The sequence below is a fragment of the Aaosphaeria arxii genome (assembly GCF_010015735.1).
Source record: "Aaosphaeria arxii CBS 175.79 unplaced genomic scaffold BU24scaffold_3, whole genome shotgun sequence".
NCBI classification, from domain to species: Eukaryota; Fungi; Ascomycota; class Dothideomycetes; order Pleosporales; genus Aaosphaeria; species Aaosphaeria arxii.
The window spans coordinates 729,395-745,065 of NW_022983476.1; the positions used below are offsets into that span (position 1 = coordinate 729,395).

General features: G+C 52.1%; 8 protein-coding genes across 8 annotated transcripts; 5 read left to right on the forward strand and 3 right to left on the reverse strand.

Annotated features, from left to right (window-relative positions):
• Positions 1-156: 156 nt before the first annotated feature.
• Positions 157-1,101, forward strand: BU24DRAFT_143495 (uncharacterized protein). Its single transcript, XM_033521161.1, has one exon. The coding sequence runs from the start codon at positions 358-360 to the stop codon at positions 982-984; it is 627 nt and encodes a 208-aa protein (XP_033385430.1). The 5' UTR covers positions 157-357; the 3' UTR covers positions 985-1,101.
• A 24-nt stretch (positions 1,102-1,125) lies between these two features.
• BU24DRAFT_366636 (uncharacterized protein) lies at positions 1,126-3,274 on the reverse strand (the record flags this gene model as incomplete). Its single annotated transcript, XM_033524315.1, has 3 exons — positions 1,126-1,843; positions 2,460-2,758; positions 2,855-3,274. The coding sequence occupies 3 exons, from the start codon at positions 3,272-3,274 to the stop codon at positions 1,234-1,236; spliced, it is 1,329 nt and encodes a 442-aa protein (XP_033385431.1). The 3' UTR covers positions 1,126-1,233.
• Positions 3,275-3,738: 464 nt separating this feature from the next.
• BU24DRAFT_143533 (GroES-like protein) lies at positions 3,739-5,355 on the reverse strand. Its single transcript, XM_033521162.1, has 3 exons — positions 4,979-5,355; positions 4,437-4,924; positions 3,739-4,380 (listed from the first exon to the last, which is right to left on the reverse strand). The coding sequence occupies exons 1-3, from the start codon at positions 5,051-5,053 to the stop codon at positions 3,852-3,854; spliced, it is 1,092 nt and encodes a 363-aa protein (XP_033385432.1). The 5' UTR covers positions 5,054-5,355; the 3' UTR covers positions 3,739-3,851.
• Positions 5,356-6,589: 1,234 nt separating this feature from the next.
• BU24DRAFT_343089 (sorbitol dehydrogenase) lies at positions 6,590-7,862 on the forward strand (the record flags this gene model as incomplete). The annotated part of the gene is made up of 5 exons (XM_033523351.1): positions 6,590-6,707; positions 6,754-7,002; positions 7,059-7,145; positions 7,197-7,660; positions 7,713-7,862. 5 exons carry the CDS (start codon positions 6,590-6,592, stop codon positions 7,860-7,862), a joined length of 1,068 nt encoding a protein of 355 aa, XP_033385433.1.
• Positions 7,863-9,132: 1,270 nt separating this feature from the next.
• Positions 9,133-10,368, forward strand: BU24DRAFT_420122 (uncharacterized protein). Its single transcript, XM_033527400.1, has 2 exons — positions 9,133-9,708; positions 9,764-10,368. Exons 1-2 carry the CDS (start codon positions 9,233-9,235, stop codon positions 10,128-10,130), a joined length of 843 nt encoding a protein of 280 aa, XP_033385434.1. The 5' UTR covers positions 9,133-9,232; the 3' UTR covers positions 10,131-10,368.
• A 144-nt stretch (positions 10,369-10,512) lies between these two features.
• Positions 10,513-11,023, reverse strand: BU24DRAFT_490327 (uncharacterized protein; the record flags this gene model as incomplete). Its single annotated transcript, XM_033533706.1, has 3 exons — positions 10,513-10,745; positions 10,812-10,935; positions 10,988-11,023. The coding sequence occupies 3 exons, from the start codon at positions 11,021-11,023 to the stop codon at positions 10,516-10,518; spliced, it is 390 nt and encodes a 129-aa protein (XP_033385435.1).
• Positions 11,024-11,392: 369 nt separating this feature from the next.
• Positions 11,393-12,430, forward strand: BU24DRAFT_143574 (DUF1531-domain-containing protein). Its single transcript, XM_033521163.1, has 2 exons — positions 11,393-12,318; positions 12,369-12,430. Exon 1 carries the CDS (start codon positions 11,605-11,607, stop codon positions 12,040-12,042), a length of 438 nt encoding a protein of 145 aa, XP_033385436.1. The 5' UTR covers positions 11,393-11,604; the 3' UTR covers positions 12,043-12,318; positions 12,369-12,430.
• A 337-nt stretch (positions 12,431-12,767) lies between these two features.
• BU24DRAFT_344130 (lytic polysaccharide monooxygenase) lies at positions 12,768-13,493 on the forward strand (the record flags this gene model as incomplete). The annotated part of the gene is made up of 2 exons (XM_033523392.1): positions 12,768-13,201; positions 13,262-13,493. Coding segments are annotated over 2 exons (666 nt in total), but the record flags the coding sequence as incomplete, so codon positions are not given.
• Positions 13,494-15,671: the final 2,178 nt, after the last annotated feature.

The window sequence follows — 15,671 nt, forward strand, 5'->3', positions numbered from 1 at the left end:
TGTGCGCGGCGTCCTGCAACGAAGCTATCCCACGCTGGCATTCCTCCCAGGGCATCTGCGACAGTATGCGCGTTGCACCAGGTACGGCTTCGTTGGGTATCGACCTCAATGCGAGATGGCGACGACGAATACCTGGCCACTTAGCCTTAAACCTTGAAGGATGGTTACTATTCCCGATGATAGCTGAATTGTCATCATGCTACTCTCATGGACCATCCACGGGTTAAGTTATGGTCATCGGGCCTCTGGTAGGCGCGTCTTCCTCGACGGAGCTCAGCCGGCTACCTTCAGCCTCCAATATTGAGTCACTCATCTTCATGATCATTTCTCTACGAGTCACGAATTATCGCCTTGGGAATGCATTCCCTCCAATACCACTGCGCGCGACCTGGATACACTGCATGGACAAACGATATGCGATCACGTGCCTCTTCGCTGCCTAGTTGGGCGTGCATTGTGTATAACGGCTTGGAAGTTCTCATAGGCCGAGAAACCGCCCAGGAAAGCCTTGTGAATTCATGGGATACTTGTCCCAACCGGATTTGGCACATCACGGTGTATCGAGAAAACAAGTCTCACCAGTTGTACAATGTTTGTATTGTCGCATCACTCATGCATCACCTACTCTATTCAGACACCGCCTACCCCAATCGACTCCTTTCCTTCCCAACAATCACCAAACACTACCAAAAGCACAGCGCAAGGCAGGCACCCACCACAGTCACGTGCGCTCACGTGCCGCCCGCTGCTGCCTCCACGACCATCGTACTATATAATCCCCCAACCCGCCTCGCAACTTTTCTCTTCTTCTTTTTTTTCTTTTCTTCTTCATCCCGGTGCATGGGCATTAGCTGCAGCAGTGAAGATTCGTCTGAGCTCAGCTTTTTGCTAGTTGAAAACTACAACTATGACCACTCGCACTTGCCCACGGGCGGGTGCGGAATTTTTGACAAACTCCCTGATCAACATACATTTCTTCATTGATGCCCTTTTGACTTGGTCGGGGTGTTGAGGAAGGTGCTGTTGTTTGTTTGTTTGGCTGTTTGTTTGAGTGTTTGCTTGCTTGGAAAGGTGGGTTGGAGATGCGTTTGCATACGGTGTGGCTTCTGTAGATATCGATTCGTGGGTAGATTCATTTACATTCACGTCCTTGATATATACAACTCTCTCTCGCTCACACTCCCTCTATCTTCTCTCACTAAGCTGTGTTGACAATGATGTGAGATCCACCTTCTAATTGTTCGCCGTCTTATCATTATAATAATGAATCGTCTGATCCGCACACCCCTTCGGAGTCTGATACAAGTAATTCCCCAGATTAATATACATCTTCTGGCCCTCACACACATACCACGCCGCAGCATTCGGCCTCTGCACCCCAGCAACGCTCCACACCAACCCATCGCCATTCCACGCAAACTTTCCGTACGCATTCTTCGCCTCGCTCCACGTCACGCCCAGGCTGTTATTATTGATCACCCTCTCCTCGCCCACGACACCGTACAGCAACTTCTCCGGCTTCTCGCCGGGACCCGACACAAGTTGCACGAGCTGGTCACCCACGACTTGGAACTGCCCTGCCGTCGTGTAGTCGCCCAGCACCGCGGGGCCCGTGGCGTACAGCGGCTTCGACTGCATGTACTTGTGGAAGTTGGGCGCCGCGACGCCCCGGATCCAGTAGTAGCCTGTCTGGAGTTGCTTTCCGGGGCCGGAGCCCGCGGGCACGCCTGTTGCGATTGGCGTGCCGGGGAGGACTTCGGTTGCGGCGGGGGGTTCTGGGGCGGGTTCTTCGGGGATGGGCTCGGGGGATGAGGCGCCCGGTTGGCATTGGTGGTAGTAGTCGCTGTGTGAGGAGGTGGGTTGTTAGGTGGGATGGACTGGTGGATTGGTGGATAGGGTAGGGGAGGGTTGGGTTTACTTGACTTTGACGCAGCCGGCTCCGGAGCCGCAGACTGTGTCGCCTTTCCAGGTGATTCCGCCGCCTGAGAGAGTGTGTGTTGAGCATTGAGAAGAAAGATGGTATGTCATGATCTACTGGTGTAGTACGTACACTGTTGCCAGTCTTGGACGACCGCGGATGCGGTGCCAGTGAGAAGCGCAACGGCGGCTGCGGTAAGGTAATGCATTTTCTACTGTCGCGGAGGGAGTGGCAGAACTCAAGGTCTAGATGTTTGTGATTCTTCGGGGGAGAGCGTATACTAACTATCATATATAGATAGCTATGTATTCCACGTCTCCCTTCATCATGCCATTCGATTCTAGAGCGCCCAAACTCATGTGATGTGATGTCGATATTGCATTGTGGCCAATGCAGACAGGTATGTTATATATAAACCGTCGGACCGAGGAAACCGCACCCTTGAGTGGTGTTAAATTAATTGCAAGGGACCCAATAGGGATGTTGACCACAAGCGAATAATCAAGCTCGTAAAACCCTTAATATCTCTTCTTGTTCAGACCAAGATTGGTCGTCTATAGTGGGATCGAGAAGCTTGGAGTAGAGTGCGACGTTGGGAAGGGGCCTGGCGCCAGGATGTCCTGTTTGTAGAAGTCTCTGTTGCCGGCATAGGCGCATCGCTTCGATGCACTCCGCAGCTAGCTCAGCAAGGCTCGATGATATGATCGCGGCCCCGTATTGCTCGATAGCATGCTGGGTTGAAATCCGGAGTACCGCAACCGGTCCCGGGTTCCTGGAAGTCCAATGGTCGCAACCGACGTCTCTTCGACGACGCCCCAGCAAGCGGACCGGGAGCCCACCCTCTCCAACAGCAACAACAACGGCGCAAAGCCATCTCCTTCTCCATCACTCGTCCTCCGCGCGCGAAGAAATCGGCTCCGGCCTCGTCGAAAACACAATCTTGTACCTGACGATCTCCGCGATCTCCAACTCTTCCCTTCCCCCCTCCCCACCCTCCATATCCACATCCTCTCCTTCACCCCCGCCGGCACCACCGCTCGTACCCCTCTTCCTCACGACCGCGAACGGCTTCGCAAGCTTCTTGCACTCGCCTGCCATCCGCTGGTTCTTGCCGATATAGAAGTAGACTCTCTTCATCCACTTCGTGTCTTTGGGGTCGGCGTCGGGTTTGTAGTGGGGGAAGACGATGTTGCCGACGAGCGTGGAGGGTTGTGCGTCGGGAACGGGTGTTGGGAAGTGGATTGTGCCTTGAAGTTCGAGGATTGCGAGGCCCGAGGGCGTGTGGAGGAGTGGAGGGAGGGGGTTGTCTTGGGATGAGGTTGTGCGGTCGGGGAGGTGGAGGGGTATTGTTGGCATTGTTTCTTTCTTTCTTTTTCGAAAGATAGGGGTTTTATGATTTGGAACGGAAAAGGGGGAGGAATTGGTGTCAAGGGTTTCGAATTGGTGGGATGGGAAGCTGTTGTCGTCTGGTGGTTAGTGAACAGGTACCGCTCTCCAGCTCTGGTTGTAGGATCGGCATGGAAATTCTGGCGGGGCAGAAGCTTCGGCGGCGCGACGTGTTTTGGTCCGTGCATATTCACAGTATATCTATTGTGAATCTTGTCATCAACTACGTATTTTCAAGAATTACAGTATTTTTATTTATGGAGGCTCTTTTATAGTATATTTATGTGTTTCTATATACTCTTGTCTTATGTATATTATATTTTGAATGGTGATTCTCTCCGGTGTGAGTGCAGAGCAATAATTTTATGGCTCAAAACTTTGGAATCCCCTGACATCAATCGTACAGTCTCACAAAATCAGAATTAATATCTGAATCCAAGCAGAAGAAATCAATATTGATGATTTTCATGTCTATCGTTGGTAATTAAAATATTTTGTCATTAAGTAAAAGGTCATTCAATCTTCATCATATCTTTCAACAACGAATCTATGACCTCTTGCCGAAGACCTTGTCGTAGCCGACCAAGGTGAACCTGAACCTGACATTATCGTTCTTGTAGACACGCTCGACAGCCTCCTTGCAGCCAGCCTCGCTGATGTCAATAGTCTCGACCCAGCTCTTGATGTCCTGCTTGGCCGCAAGCTCCAGCATCTCGATCATCTCGGGGCGGTTACCGATGTGGCTGGCGCCCATGGAGCAACCGTTGGGAGCGAAGACCTGGGCCTGGATCTGGGGGAGAGGCTTGTCGGGGAAGCCGACCATGTGGAAGACGCCGCTAACCTTGAGGGTGGAGAAGTAGTCGGCGAGGTTGAAGCGGTCGGTCGCGTCGGCGGTGTTGATGATGAAGTCGAAGGTGAACTTCCAGGGCTCGGCCCAGCCCTCCTTGCTGGTGACGATGAAGTCTTTGGCGCCGAGCTTGAGTGCGTCCTCCTTCTTGCTCGGGGAGTGCGAGATCACGTAGACCTCAGCGCCGAGGGCCTTGGCCCATAGCACACCAAAGTGACCGAGTCCTCCCCTGATTGTCAATTAGCCTTCATTCAGGTGTGAATTCAGGTAACGTAGTAGACTTACAATCCGACAATGGCGACCTTCTTGCCGGGACCGGCCCCTAACCGCTTGATTGGGGCGTATGTGGTCAAACCGGCGCAAAGCATTGGTGCGGCGATGGCAGTGTCGAGCGCATCCGGGATCTTGAAGGTAAAGTACTCGTGTGCTCGCACGTGGCTGGAGTAACCACCCTGTGCAATGGTTCCATCGTCGTGCTTCGCTCCGTAGGTGTCGATCTGGTTGGGGCAGTAGTTCTCGTTGTCAGACTTGCACTGGGCGCAAGTGAGATCGGCTCCCTTCTGTGCGCCGAGACCGACACGGTCGCCAACCTTGATGGTGGTGACCTTGGGTCCGACCTTGACGGCCTTTCCGATGATCTCGTGTCCGACGCAGAGAGGGAGGGGAATGTCCTCGCCCCATCCGCCGGTGATGGTGTGAACGTCAGAAGCGCAGACACCGCATGCGTCTACGGCGATATCGACATCATAGTCTTCGAACTTCTTGAGGGGAAGCTGGTTGTTGTTAGCAATTGCGTAAGAATGGAGGAAAAGGGAACAGAAACGTACTTCTTGACGTTTGAATGTGCTCCAGTTCTTGATGTCAGTGACAGCGAATGCGTCGGTGGTCTCTGGGTAAGGCATCTTGGTTTTGGAATTGGCACTTTAGTTTTCTGTGATAGACAATTCGGAAGTGCAGTGAGAAAAGCTTGAGGACAATGGAGGGGCGCAACAGTATGGGAGGGGGGAATGTCCTATTTCTATGCCGACAGCTAATTTCTCTCAATGTTTCTAAGACTCGGCCCACGTCGCTCCGCCAGTGAGGTCATGAAATTCTCAAAGAATGGAGCTGCCCCCCGCTATGCGAGGGACTGGAGACGCCAATGATTAGTCTGATTGGTTGGTACTTGAGCCGCTACTGGTCTTATAGTTGGGGTTCCTGATTGGGGTATTCTGCGCTATCCGCCGCGGTCGTCTCCAGATAACATCGTCACCAAATCGTCAATGATTCGACGGCAGCGATGGAGCTCACTGTGACGTGTAAGGAACTGATCAATTCTAGTAGAGAAGAGTCTAGAGCATTTGAATTAATAATGAAGCAACAGTCAATGATGCGTGAAATCTCCACTGCAATCCTACTGCCTGCTGGTGAGAATCTTCGAAATTCTAATCATGGGGAAGCAAATCTTTTCTGGCAACGCACGCGGGGCTACAGTCCACCGTTAGCTACCCACGTTTCGTCCCCTCTCTAGTTGTGGCGTTCAGACAACAATTGGCAAGCCATCGTCGCCAACGTTTGCGAAATAAGCTCTGTCGTCGGCTTTATTTCCGATGAAAACCAGCAGGTCCAGCCTATTAGATGCGTAAGATGTGCTTCTTTGGGAGTCGCCCAATTTCTGCTTTGGTGGATCCGACGCGACAGCCGACGAAAAAGCCGACGTGCATGTGTGGAGGAACTCCCAGAAGACGACAAGGAGAACAACAGTAAAGAATAATTAGGATAGATTCCCTTTACACAAACGAAGAACTTTGCAGCGTTTGATATTCTCTGTTGCCACGGATTAATTGTTGTTTTCTCCATGTCACGCAACTCGGCTTCACCCGAATGAGCAATGCTTTCGGGATCTTCTGCACCGATAAGCCTCTGCCAGTGTGGATCTGCGACAGTGCGATACAATCCTGATCACACCTTCCGTGTGATCTGGTAGCCAGATATCTCCTGAGCGTTACCGTGCATCGTACCTTCACGTATACGTTTTTCCATGATCACCTGTTCGAACAGGAGGAGTACCCCGCTACGACCGCGATGGGATGCGGGGTGATCTACCGCGGCACTACCGAATCCGGCAATCCGCTTCCCTGAGATGTTTGTGAATATACGTAGCCCCTTCTCGTAACGGAGTCGAAGGTGATGGCCGGACAGGTAGAATAAGTGCTGTTCTAGGCATTTCCGTAAAAGAGCTCGGTTGAGATGAGGCGTTGTTAGCCATGGACGGCGGCCAGTATAAGGTTGGCGTTTCCACTCTTGATCAACGTAGTTATTTTGAAGCTGTAGACGTGCTTTTGCGACTGTGTTGTTGCGAATTTTTTTTGCTTGTTGATCGATTGTACCTGTGATCTGCAATTTTCATCATGCCTTTGAATGAGACATACATACCCCCGCCTCCGAGTGGCAAGTCAATGAAGGCTGTGCGATTCCACGGAGAGCGTGACCTGAGATATGAAGACATCCCCGTACCACAGGTCGGGAAGGGCCAGGTCAAGCTTCGGCCATCTTGGGTGGGAATTTGTGGAAGTGGTCAGTCTCCTGAACCAAATTGTGAAGTCGTAGCTCAATAGTCTAGATCTGCACGAGTATCTCGGAGGACCGAATCTCTGTCCCACGACCCCTCACCCCATCACTGGAGAGACAGTGCCCTTGACCTTCGGCCACGAATTCAGCGGTGTTGTCGAAGAGGTTGGTGAGGGCGTGACAGATTATAAACCCGGCGATCGAGTAGTTGTACAGCCCATCATTTACGACGGTACATGCGGTGCATGCAAAGAGGGTCTTCATAACTGCTGCTGGAGTAATGGATTTGTAGGCTTGAGCGGTGGGTCTTCGTCTACTAGCAAATACGTGATTACAAGGCATTCTGACATCAAACAGGTTGGGGCGGAGGCTTGGCCGAGCACATTGTCGTGCCAACTTCGACGTTATATCATCTTCCGGATAATGTTCCTCTTGAGATTGGAGGTCAGTTGTTTCCCTTATGACATATTCAGCTCGGAACTGATTATAGCCAAGCGCTTGTTGAGCCTCTCGCGGTCGGATGGCATGCTGTCAAGATTAGCCCGTTCAAGAAGGGAGATGCTGTACTGATCCTCGGAGGCGGCCCCATTGGCATATCGGTTATACTTGCGCTCAAAGCTAGAGGTGCCGATAAGATCATAGTTTCTGAGATCAGTCGACGAAGGCAGGAGTTCGCAAAGAAGTTTGGGGCCCACTATGTCATTGATCCCACCACAGAAGATGTCGTTAAGCGATGCCGGGAGCTGTGCGATGGCCAAGGCGTGCATGTAGTCTACGATTGTGCTGGTGTGCAGGCTGGGTTGGATCAAGGCGTCCATGCTACTCGCGCTCGAGGAACTATTGTCAACATCGCAATCTGGGAGAAAGCCTGCTCGATTGTACCGAACGACTTGACCTTCAAGGAGAGGAAGTATATGGGAGTTGCAACATATCAGATTGGCGATTTCGAGGAAGTGATTGTAAGTGGTTGTAGTAGTGAAGACATCGTAACGGAACTAATGTGAAGTGTAGAATGCGATATCGTCGGGTAGCATGAAGCCGCATGACATGATTACGCAGAAGATAGAGCTGACGGAGGTGGAAGAGAAAGGATTCAAGTCGTTGATCAATGACAAGGACAATCAAGTCAAGATTCTGGTGAAAGTGGGAGGGGAAGATTGAGGATCCCCAAGGTTGATAGTGTATACCCTGAGCACCCTGATGTCGGACTAGGAGGTTGTTGATTCCTGACGTAGGTTCAAGGAGATGGAAAGTATCTTTCAAGCAATAAAAATCATTTAAAAAGTGTTTGGATGACAATGGTGATCTATATTATATCGAAATGGGCCAATAGTTAGTTTGTCAATTAAGAGGTCGTCACTTCATTTGGTTTGAGCACGAAAGATATCAAGCTAGATACCTTCTCATGTCCCACAACGGAACCCAGGGGAAATGAATGCATATACTATCTGGATTGGGATGACGGTTACTTATTAAGGCTTCACGGCTTGTATGGTTGGAAGAACTACTTACTGTGCAAAAATATCTCCCTACGATATTTGACGAGTAGAGCTTACTGTTGATGACCGGCGAGTACGCAATCGGAAACGAGATACAAGATGGGTCCGTGCAGAGCAAGACGAAAAGAAAAAGCATTAGTTAGCAAATATGAGCATCGTAATAGAATCAGATGCCGAGGCTCGAGTAGAAAAATTAGGAACAATGCTATGAGTCAATTCAAAGTTCCGGTCCTTGTGAAATGGTGATCGTCTGTGGCTGTGCCGGCTACCGTCCTCGATCCGCTGAGCCACTCGAGAAGATCCAGAAGATCCACAGAAGACCGTTCAGGATCGTGATGCAAGCCTTGCCTTGGAAATTAACGACCCTGAAAACTTGATGTAACTACATTTTCTAGTCGTAGGGGTCTGGCCCGCAAAAATGGCCGATCTGTACTTGCTGGACATGCCCCATTTCGTAAAGCTACGGGAGGCAGTGGTAGTGCACCCATTGCTTCGATCGCGGCTTTGATCTCAGTGGCTTGGAGGATGACGAACGGTAGGCCTTCGCTTGCTTGGTTTAGACCGATTGAAGGAAGATGCTAGCTGATCCAATGCACGATCTTGGATATACTGATGCATAAGAGGCAAGGTTATTACATCCGAGAGCTGTGACTGGTTGATGCGGGATGGATAGAATACTGGGCAGGGCCGTGTGGCCTTTTTTCCCTGCCCACAGTTCGGATGACGTCGCAGTCTCGACCCACTCACACCACAGTAATCGTGACCACACAGCCAAGACAGAACGGAACAGGACAGGGCAGGGCAGGCCTGCGTGCGTCATCGCCCTCACCCCGTCTGTAAAATAAAATGGTCCCCTCCCAACAACCTCAACCGGAATCAGATTTGATCAATTCAACAAAGGGAGGCAAACTCTTTGCACTAACACCTACTACCTCCCTAACAAACTCTTTCCTTCTTCTTCCATCTCGTTTGCGCCTCTACACTCTTCTTGCATCTTTGCCGTCCTATTATACACCACCACCAACCTCAACCATGGCTTTCGGCAGTGCTGCGCTGAAGTTCTTTCAAACTTTCCTCTATGCCCTAGAGTTCTGCTGCTCAGGTATCATCCTCGGTATCTACAGTTACTTTCTCTCTGTCCTTGCCGACCGTAATGCACCCATTTACACTTGGGTTAAGGCTGTCGAGGGTATCTCTGGTGCTGCCGTCCTCTACACCATCTGCGCAGTCCTCTTCACATGCTGCCTTGGCGGCAAGACTTTCTTCGCATTCCTTGCTATCATCTTTGACCTCCTTTTCACCGGAGGTTTGATTGCCATTGCCGTTCTCACTCGCGACGGTGCCGGTAGCTGCCGGGGAAATGTTGACACTCCTCTTGGAAATGGTCCAGCCGACTCCAAGCAGGGCTTTGGCAGCAATGGCCAGGGAAGGCAAATCACTTACTCTGTCTCTCTCCACACTGCATGCCGTCTGAACACCGCTGTCTTTGCCGTTGCCATCATTGGAGCGTAAGTAAATCCATACCAGCAATCATGCTACAATTTGCTGACCTTTTCACTCTAGTTTCCTCTTCGCCATCTCCGCCATTGTCCAGCTCTTCCTTGGCCGTAACCACCGCAAGGAGAAGCGTTTTGGCCCTAGCCCTGCCAACAACTACACTCGTGGCAGCGGTATCAAGTTCTGGCAGCGCAACCGTAAGGCCCGCGGAGGCCTTCGTGATCCTGAGATGACCGCTGGTGCTGGCCCAGCTCCCGGTACTCTTGCTCCTGGTGCTGGCCGTGACTACCGCCCCTCTCACGATACTGCCTACACCGGTTCTACTGTTGCACCTAACTCAGCATATGAGAACCCTCACAAGCCACTGGTGGGCGGTTACCACACCGCCCCAACTGGCACCTACAACAATGCCACTCCGGCCACCAACTACTAGAGGCTTAATAAACAAGTCAATGAAGAATCATGCATCGGCATTGATTGAATTAGTACGGGGATGAAGAAGTTCTTTTCACCTCTCATAATTGTGTACTACCACCCAACATGATACCAAGATCGATTACGACATTTTCTTTACCCAGGACTTCCAACGGAAGTGGAGAGTCTGATGCTTTTAGCAATGTACAATAACCCATTACATACCTAATAATACATAATGAACATGAACATATACGCATTACGTTGCACATGCTCCACTGTGACTGACTACTGTTGGCATAATTCCCATATCTGAATTGGTGGAAACAATAGATAACTATATGAAGGGTATTCTCAACGCCCAAAACTCCGTCAAGCAACATTTACCATCAACGAAGAAGAATTTAAGATGATTTCTTCCCCTTCCCTTTCGTTACAGTGGCGCCTGACGGCCGCCCTCGAGGCTTCTTCTGGGCTACTGTGCGACTCTCTGAAGCCTTGATCTCATCCAGCTTCTGCTTTAGCACCGTCTCTAGGCCTTCGTTCCGCCTTGACAAGAGCATCACGTCTTCCGTCTGGATCACTCGTCGACCAGCATGTTTGGCGAATGTTTCCAGATCGCGAGATGTATTTGCTAACAGAATGATGAGCCAAACCTGACCAGACACACTGGACAACATGATGAGATTAGATTACTTACAGATCTGCGTGTACACGAGCTCTGTCAACGCAGCGATGAATTGTGGTGTTGCATTTAAGTTCTGGTCTAGGGACTCTTCATCGATGAACTGCCCGATTGAGTACCAAAGGGAGGATTTGAGACGCTATTCGGATGGTCAATCATAGCAACGAAACCAGGGAATGAAAGAGCCTTACCTCTTCCTGCTCAGCATCGGCGTCGTTTGAAGCCATCTTTCAATACCCTTCAGCGAGCGCGAATTAATTGTAGATAGATACTGTTCTGTTTCATCTACTGCCGGTAGACGTCGGACGCGACGTAGACTGTTAGCGGAAGTCGCGCTTTGCGGGCATCTTCGGCGCATGGACCGTGCGCACCTTTCCGATTGAACTAGTTAGCTCACCGAGCCCTCCGTTTTCCTTCTCCAAAGACGACAGAGCGCGATTTTTCAAATATATTTCATCCGGAGTACCATTGGAACCCGCGCAATTTAATATTCCTTTTTTTTTTGCAACATTTCCTTGAAATCTTCTACTACTTAAAGAGCCATCCGTCACACATTGCTCAAAACTTCTGCAAAACTCTCGCAATCACACAGAATTGGAGAAACATCCGGGAAACCCCCCACCCAATCCATCAACCACAAGCACGAACTTGGTCCTCAATTCCCAACCCTTCTCGCACCCGGCTGCACGGATAGACAGGACACCCACCCACCTACAAACTCCCTTCGCAGCACCTCGAACGGTTGCAAAGAATTGTCGATCACTCATCCACTCACACCTACACCACCCACCCGCACACCACCACCACCATGTCTCTCGAGGGAGAAAGCATCGGCGACACGCTCTCTCGATGGGGAGGCAACCTCACGCGCAACACATCTGCCGCATTCACAGACCTACGGCCGAAGGACTACATCCGGCTTGTCATCATCGTGGGCACATACTCGCTCATCCGGCCGTGGCTCGTGAAGCTGGGCCAGAAGCTGCAGACCAAGGCGCACGAGAATGACGCCGCGGAGACGGGGGAGATATCCGCCAACGAGCTCAGAGGCAAGATTGAGATCCCCGGCGTGGGTGACAGCGACGAGGACGAGGAGGAGGAAGCCAAGCCTGGGGACTGGGGACGGAATGCTAGGGTCAGGCAGAGGAAATTCGTCAGAGAGGCTTTGCAGAAGGAGGAGGATAGGCTGAGGGATGAGCAGGCCGACGAGAGCGACAAGGAGATTGAGCAATTTTTGGTTGACTAGAAGGGGGAATCGATTGGTCGCGTCACACGTCTTCCTTGTTCTACTGCTTGCTGTCTGTCTAGCCACAGGCAAGTGGGTTCGGCGCGCATTGAGAGAGCGAGAGGGGGGTGGGCAGAAGAGAGAATACCATCAACAGCCACCGCGGCAACGCGTGCCGCCCACATACGGAATAATTATGACGTTCCAGCATTCCGACGTCTTGCACGATTGCTAATGAACTCTTCGTGACAAGCTTCACGAAGCTTTTAGCCGTTTCACAGTACATGCCCCTGACGTGTGAGTTCCCTGGGTGACACTTGCGTGATCACGCTGATTTAGGAGAAAAGCCTCGCAATGCATTCCTCATGTCCTTGTTCCAGCATCCCCAGAATGTGGCAGCGAGACTCTCAACGAGGTCGCGAGACTGCCGTTTCGACAATACTGAGTCAATTTGTATTCTGAAACAGAGTACCAAAGGCGTTTTTCGTTGACGGAAAGTTTCCTTTCAAATCTCTACTTTTTTCTTGATATTAAAAATCAAATGGATATTCGATATTTGACGCTTTCCATTGTTGAGTCGCAAAAGGGAGCCGGTAGACGCATGAATAGACGCGCCTCTTGAGGAATCCACGCGCCCATCACCTGGAGAACAGCGCGTCCATTCCCTTGCTTGCTACATTAACCTTTACAATGCCCGCGAACCCTCGAGTTGACAGCCTCAGCAGTGGTTTCCCTTGGTTTCCACCATGGCTCCACACTCGTTCGCGCGTACACTATGTACGCTTCCAATCTTTCTCTCCGGGGCTCTCTCCCATATGCAAATGAAAGAGCCCTCACCACTACGAGACCCTCACAGCAACAGAAAAGATGAGCCGAAGGACTGGAACATCCTCACGCCTCTCAAGTCAGATGGCAGTGATTTTGCCTGCAAAGGCTACCAATACAACACACCTCTCACCTCCGTCGCAGAGTATGAAGCTGGCGAGACCTATCAGTTGACCACGATGGGCCATGCTACCCATGGTGGTGGCTCTTGCCAGATCTCGCTCTCCTGCGACAACGGATCAAACTTTAAAGTGCTGAAGAGCATGATGGGAGGTTGCCCGGATCCCGATAGGGAATATGACTTTACGATTCCAGAGTATGCAGAGACTGCACAGTGTCTTCTCGCCTGGACCTGGTACGTTTAGCAGTCATCAGATGTTTGTGTGCATGAAAACGCCTGCTGATCTACCTAAAGGTTCAATAGAATTGGAAACCGCGAGATGTATATGAATTGTGCTGTCGTTGACATTATTGGTGCGGGAGACTCTACCAAGAGATCTGCCTCTGCCTCTGCCGCAGTGGCTCAAGCCGCTTTATCTGACCTACCTGACCTCTACGTTGCCAACCTTGCGGGTATCAACAGTTGCAAGGTCGACGAGATCACTGATGCTGTGTTCGACAGACCAGGTGACGATGTTGAGTACGGTGATGAATTCAAAGCCTCGACTTCCAAGAAATCCAAAGGCAACAAGTGCGTCGGCGTTGGCCGTAAGCACTCCGACAGTGATTCGTCTTCGTCTAGCGATTCTGGTAAGAGCAAGAGTAAGGGCTCTGGATCATCCAAGTCTGCTTGTAACTCCAGCAGCGGCCAATGGAATCCTGACTGTCTTGGTCTGCCGGCCGGTTCGGCTTCCAAGCCCAAGAAGGGATCTCCCAAGAAGGGCGGCATTAGTGAGGCAGATATCCAGAAGGCGGTTGCAGAACTGACCAAAGGACTTCGAGAGAGCGATTCTGATGATGAGGAGCGTACCGTGGAGCTGGTCTTCGCAAGCTCCTACGATGACGAAGAAGAAGCATCTCCCAAGGATTTCCATCAATTCGCAAAGCCAAATTACTACAACGATTACGATGATGTTGACGGCGATGAGTACGAACACGAGCATTTTGGCCTCTACCGCCAGCTCAAGGCTCGTCAAGCCCCCGAGGAGGACTTCGCGTCTACCGACAGGAGCGAGTTCTTCGCTTCCGATGAAGATCTAGTTCCCGGACTCGAGCTCGTCTCCGACGAGAGCACCACGTTCCTGGCCATCGACCAAGCAACTGGCACCGTGATCGCAGCCATCCCCACGGACGAGCCCGTCGTCAACGATGACGGCTTCGTGCTCGTTGATGCGCCGTTCGGCACAGCCGACCCGCTTGGCTTTTTGGTGCCTGGCCCACTTAAGCCAGCTGCACCTACAGAGGTTCCGGCTGTCCCGAGTGAACCTGTTGCTATCGTCGCTTCTGAGGTGGTTCCTACAGGCGTTGCTAGCGGCCTTGAGGAGTTCGTTTGGCCCACTGACTCGGCTGCCCCAGCCGCTGTCATCGGAGAGGCCGTTGCAACAGAAGTACCTGGCGTTCCTGAACCTGCCATCGAGGTACCGGCGGTCGAACCAGCAGTAGAGCCCGTTGCCCCCGTCGAGCCTGTACCTGCACCAGCAATCGAACCAGTCGCTCCCGTTGAGCCAGCCGCTCCCGCTGTTGAGCCTGTCGCTCCTGTCGAACCTGTCGCTCCCGTCGAGCCAGTTGCTCCTGTTGAGCCAGCTGCCCCCGTCGAGCCCGCAGTTGCACCAGCAGTCGAGCCTATTCCTCTCGAGCCAGCCGTTGACCCAGCGCTTGTTGATCCTGTTCCCAATCCCGCCCCTGAAGCCCCAGTCGATCCTGCTGTCGATGTAGCTCCTGCTCCTATCGAGCCAGTCCCAGTTCCTGGTGAAGTCCCCGCTGCCGATCCTGCTCGAATTGACATTCCTGGACTTGCGCCTAAACTTCCTTTGCTAGCACCGGCACCCGCGCTCCCCATCGTTCCGGGCATTTCTGTCCTTGGCGCTCCACTGATTTCGATCGACCCATCGATCTTGCCAGTCGGCCAACCGGTTGCCATTCCAGGTGTTCCTGAGATCTCGATTGATGTCCCCGCGATTCCCCCCGCCCCGACTCCTCCTGAGGTCTTCATCGACCCCATTCTTCCTGTGGAGACGCCCGCTGTGCCGATTGATATTGCTACTCCTGCCATTCCTCCAATTGAGCCAGTCATCCCCCCAGTTGAACCGGTCATTCCTCCGGTCGAACCCGTCATTCCTGCGGTCGAGCCAGTCATCCCTCCTGTGGAACCAGTCGTTCCTCCAGTCGAGCCCGTCATTCCTCCAGTCGAACCAGTTATCCCCCCAGTCGAGCCAGTTATCCCCCCAGTCGAGCCAGTTATCCCTCCGGTCGAGCCAGTCGTTCCCGTGGACCTTCCTGTGTCCATTCTTCCTGCTCCTCCTGTTGATCCTTTGGCAGCAATTCCTCCAGCTACTCCTCTGCCGATTGAACCAGTTCTGCCCATCGACCCTCTTGCAGCAGTTCCTGCTGTTGCTCCCGTCGAACTTCCTGCACCAATTCTACCCGTCGATCCGCTCGCAGCAGTACCACCAGTTGCCCCAGTCGATCCTCTTGCTGTGGTCCCTATCGATCCAACTGTGCCAGCTGTGCCTGAAGCGCCTGTGGTTGATCCACTCGTACCTGCTGTGCCCGCTCTACCTATCGACCCGCTTGCGCCAGTTCCTCCCCTTGCTCCCATTCTCCCAGCTGCCCCTGTCGAGCCTGCAGCACCGGCCCCATCTGTGGGATGGCCGTGGGTGATCCCA

Excerpts from the sequence above, each read along its gene's own strand:
- BU24DRAFT_143495 (XM_033521161.1), top strand. The coding sequence starts at position 358 with ATGCATTCCCTCCAATACCACTGCGCGCGACCTGGATACACTGCATGG.
- BU24DRAFT_143533 (XM_033521162.1), bottom strand. The coding sequence starts at position 5,053 with ATGCCTTACCCAGAGACCACCGACGCATTCGCTGTCACTGACATCAAG. Across the intron at positions 4,925-4,978 it reads GCACATTCAAACGTCAAGAA|CTTCCCCTCAAGAAGTTCGA; the intron begins GTACGTTTCTGT and ends AACAACAACCAG. Across the intron at positions 4,381-4,436 it reads AAGGTCGCCATTGTCGGATT|GGGAGGACTCGGTCACTTTG; the intron begins GTAAGTCTACTA and ends ATTGACAATCAG.
- BU24DRAFT_143574 (XM_033521163.1), top strand. The coding sequence starts at position 11,605 with ATGTCTCTCGAGGGAGAAAGCATCGGCGACACGCTCTCTCGATGGGGA.
- BU24DRAFT_420122 (XM_033527400.1), top strand. The coding sequence starts at position 9,233 with ATGGCTTTCGGCAGTGCTGCGCTGAAGTTCTTTCAAACTTTCCTCTAT. Across the intron at positions 9,709-9,763 it reads GCCGTTGCCATCATTGGAGC|TTTCCTCTTCGCCATCTCCG; the intron begins GTAAGTAAATCC and ends TTTTCACTCTAG.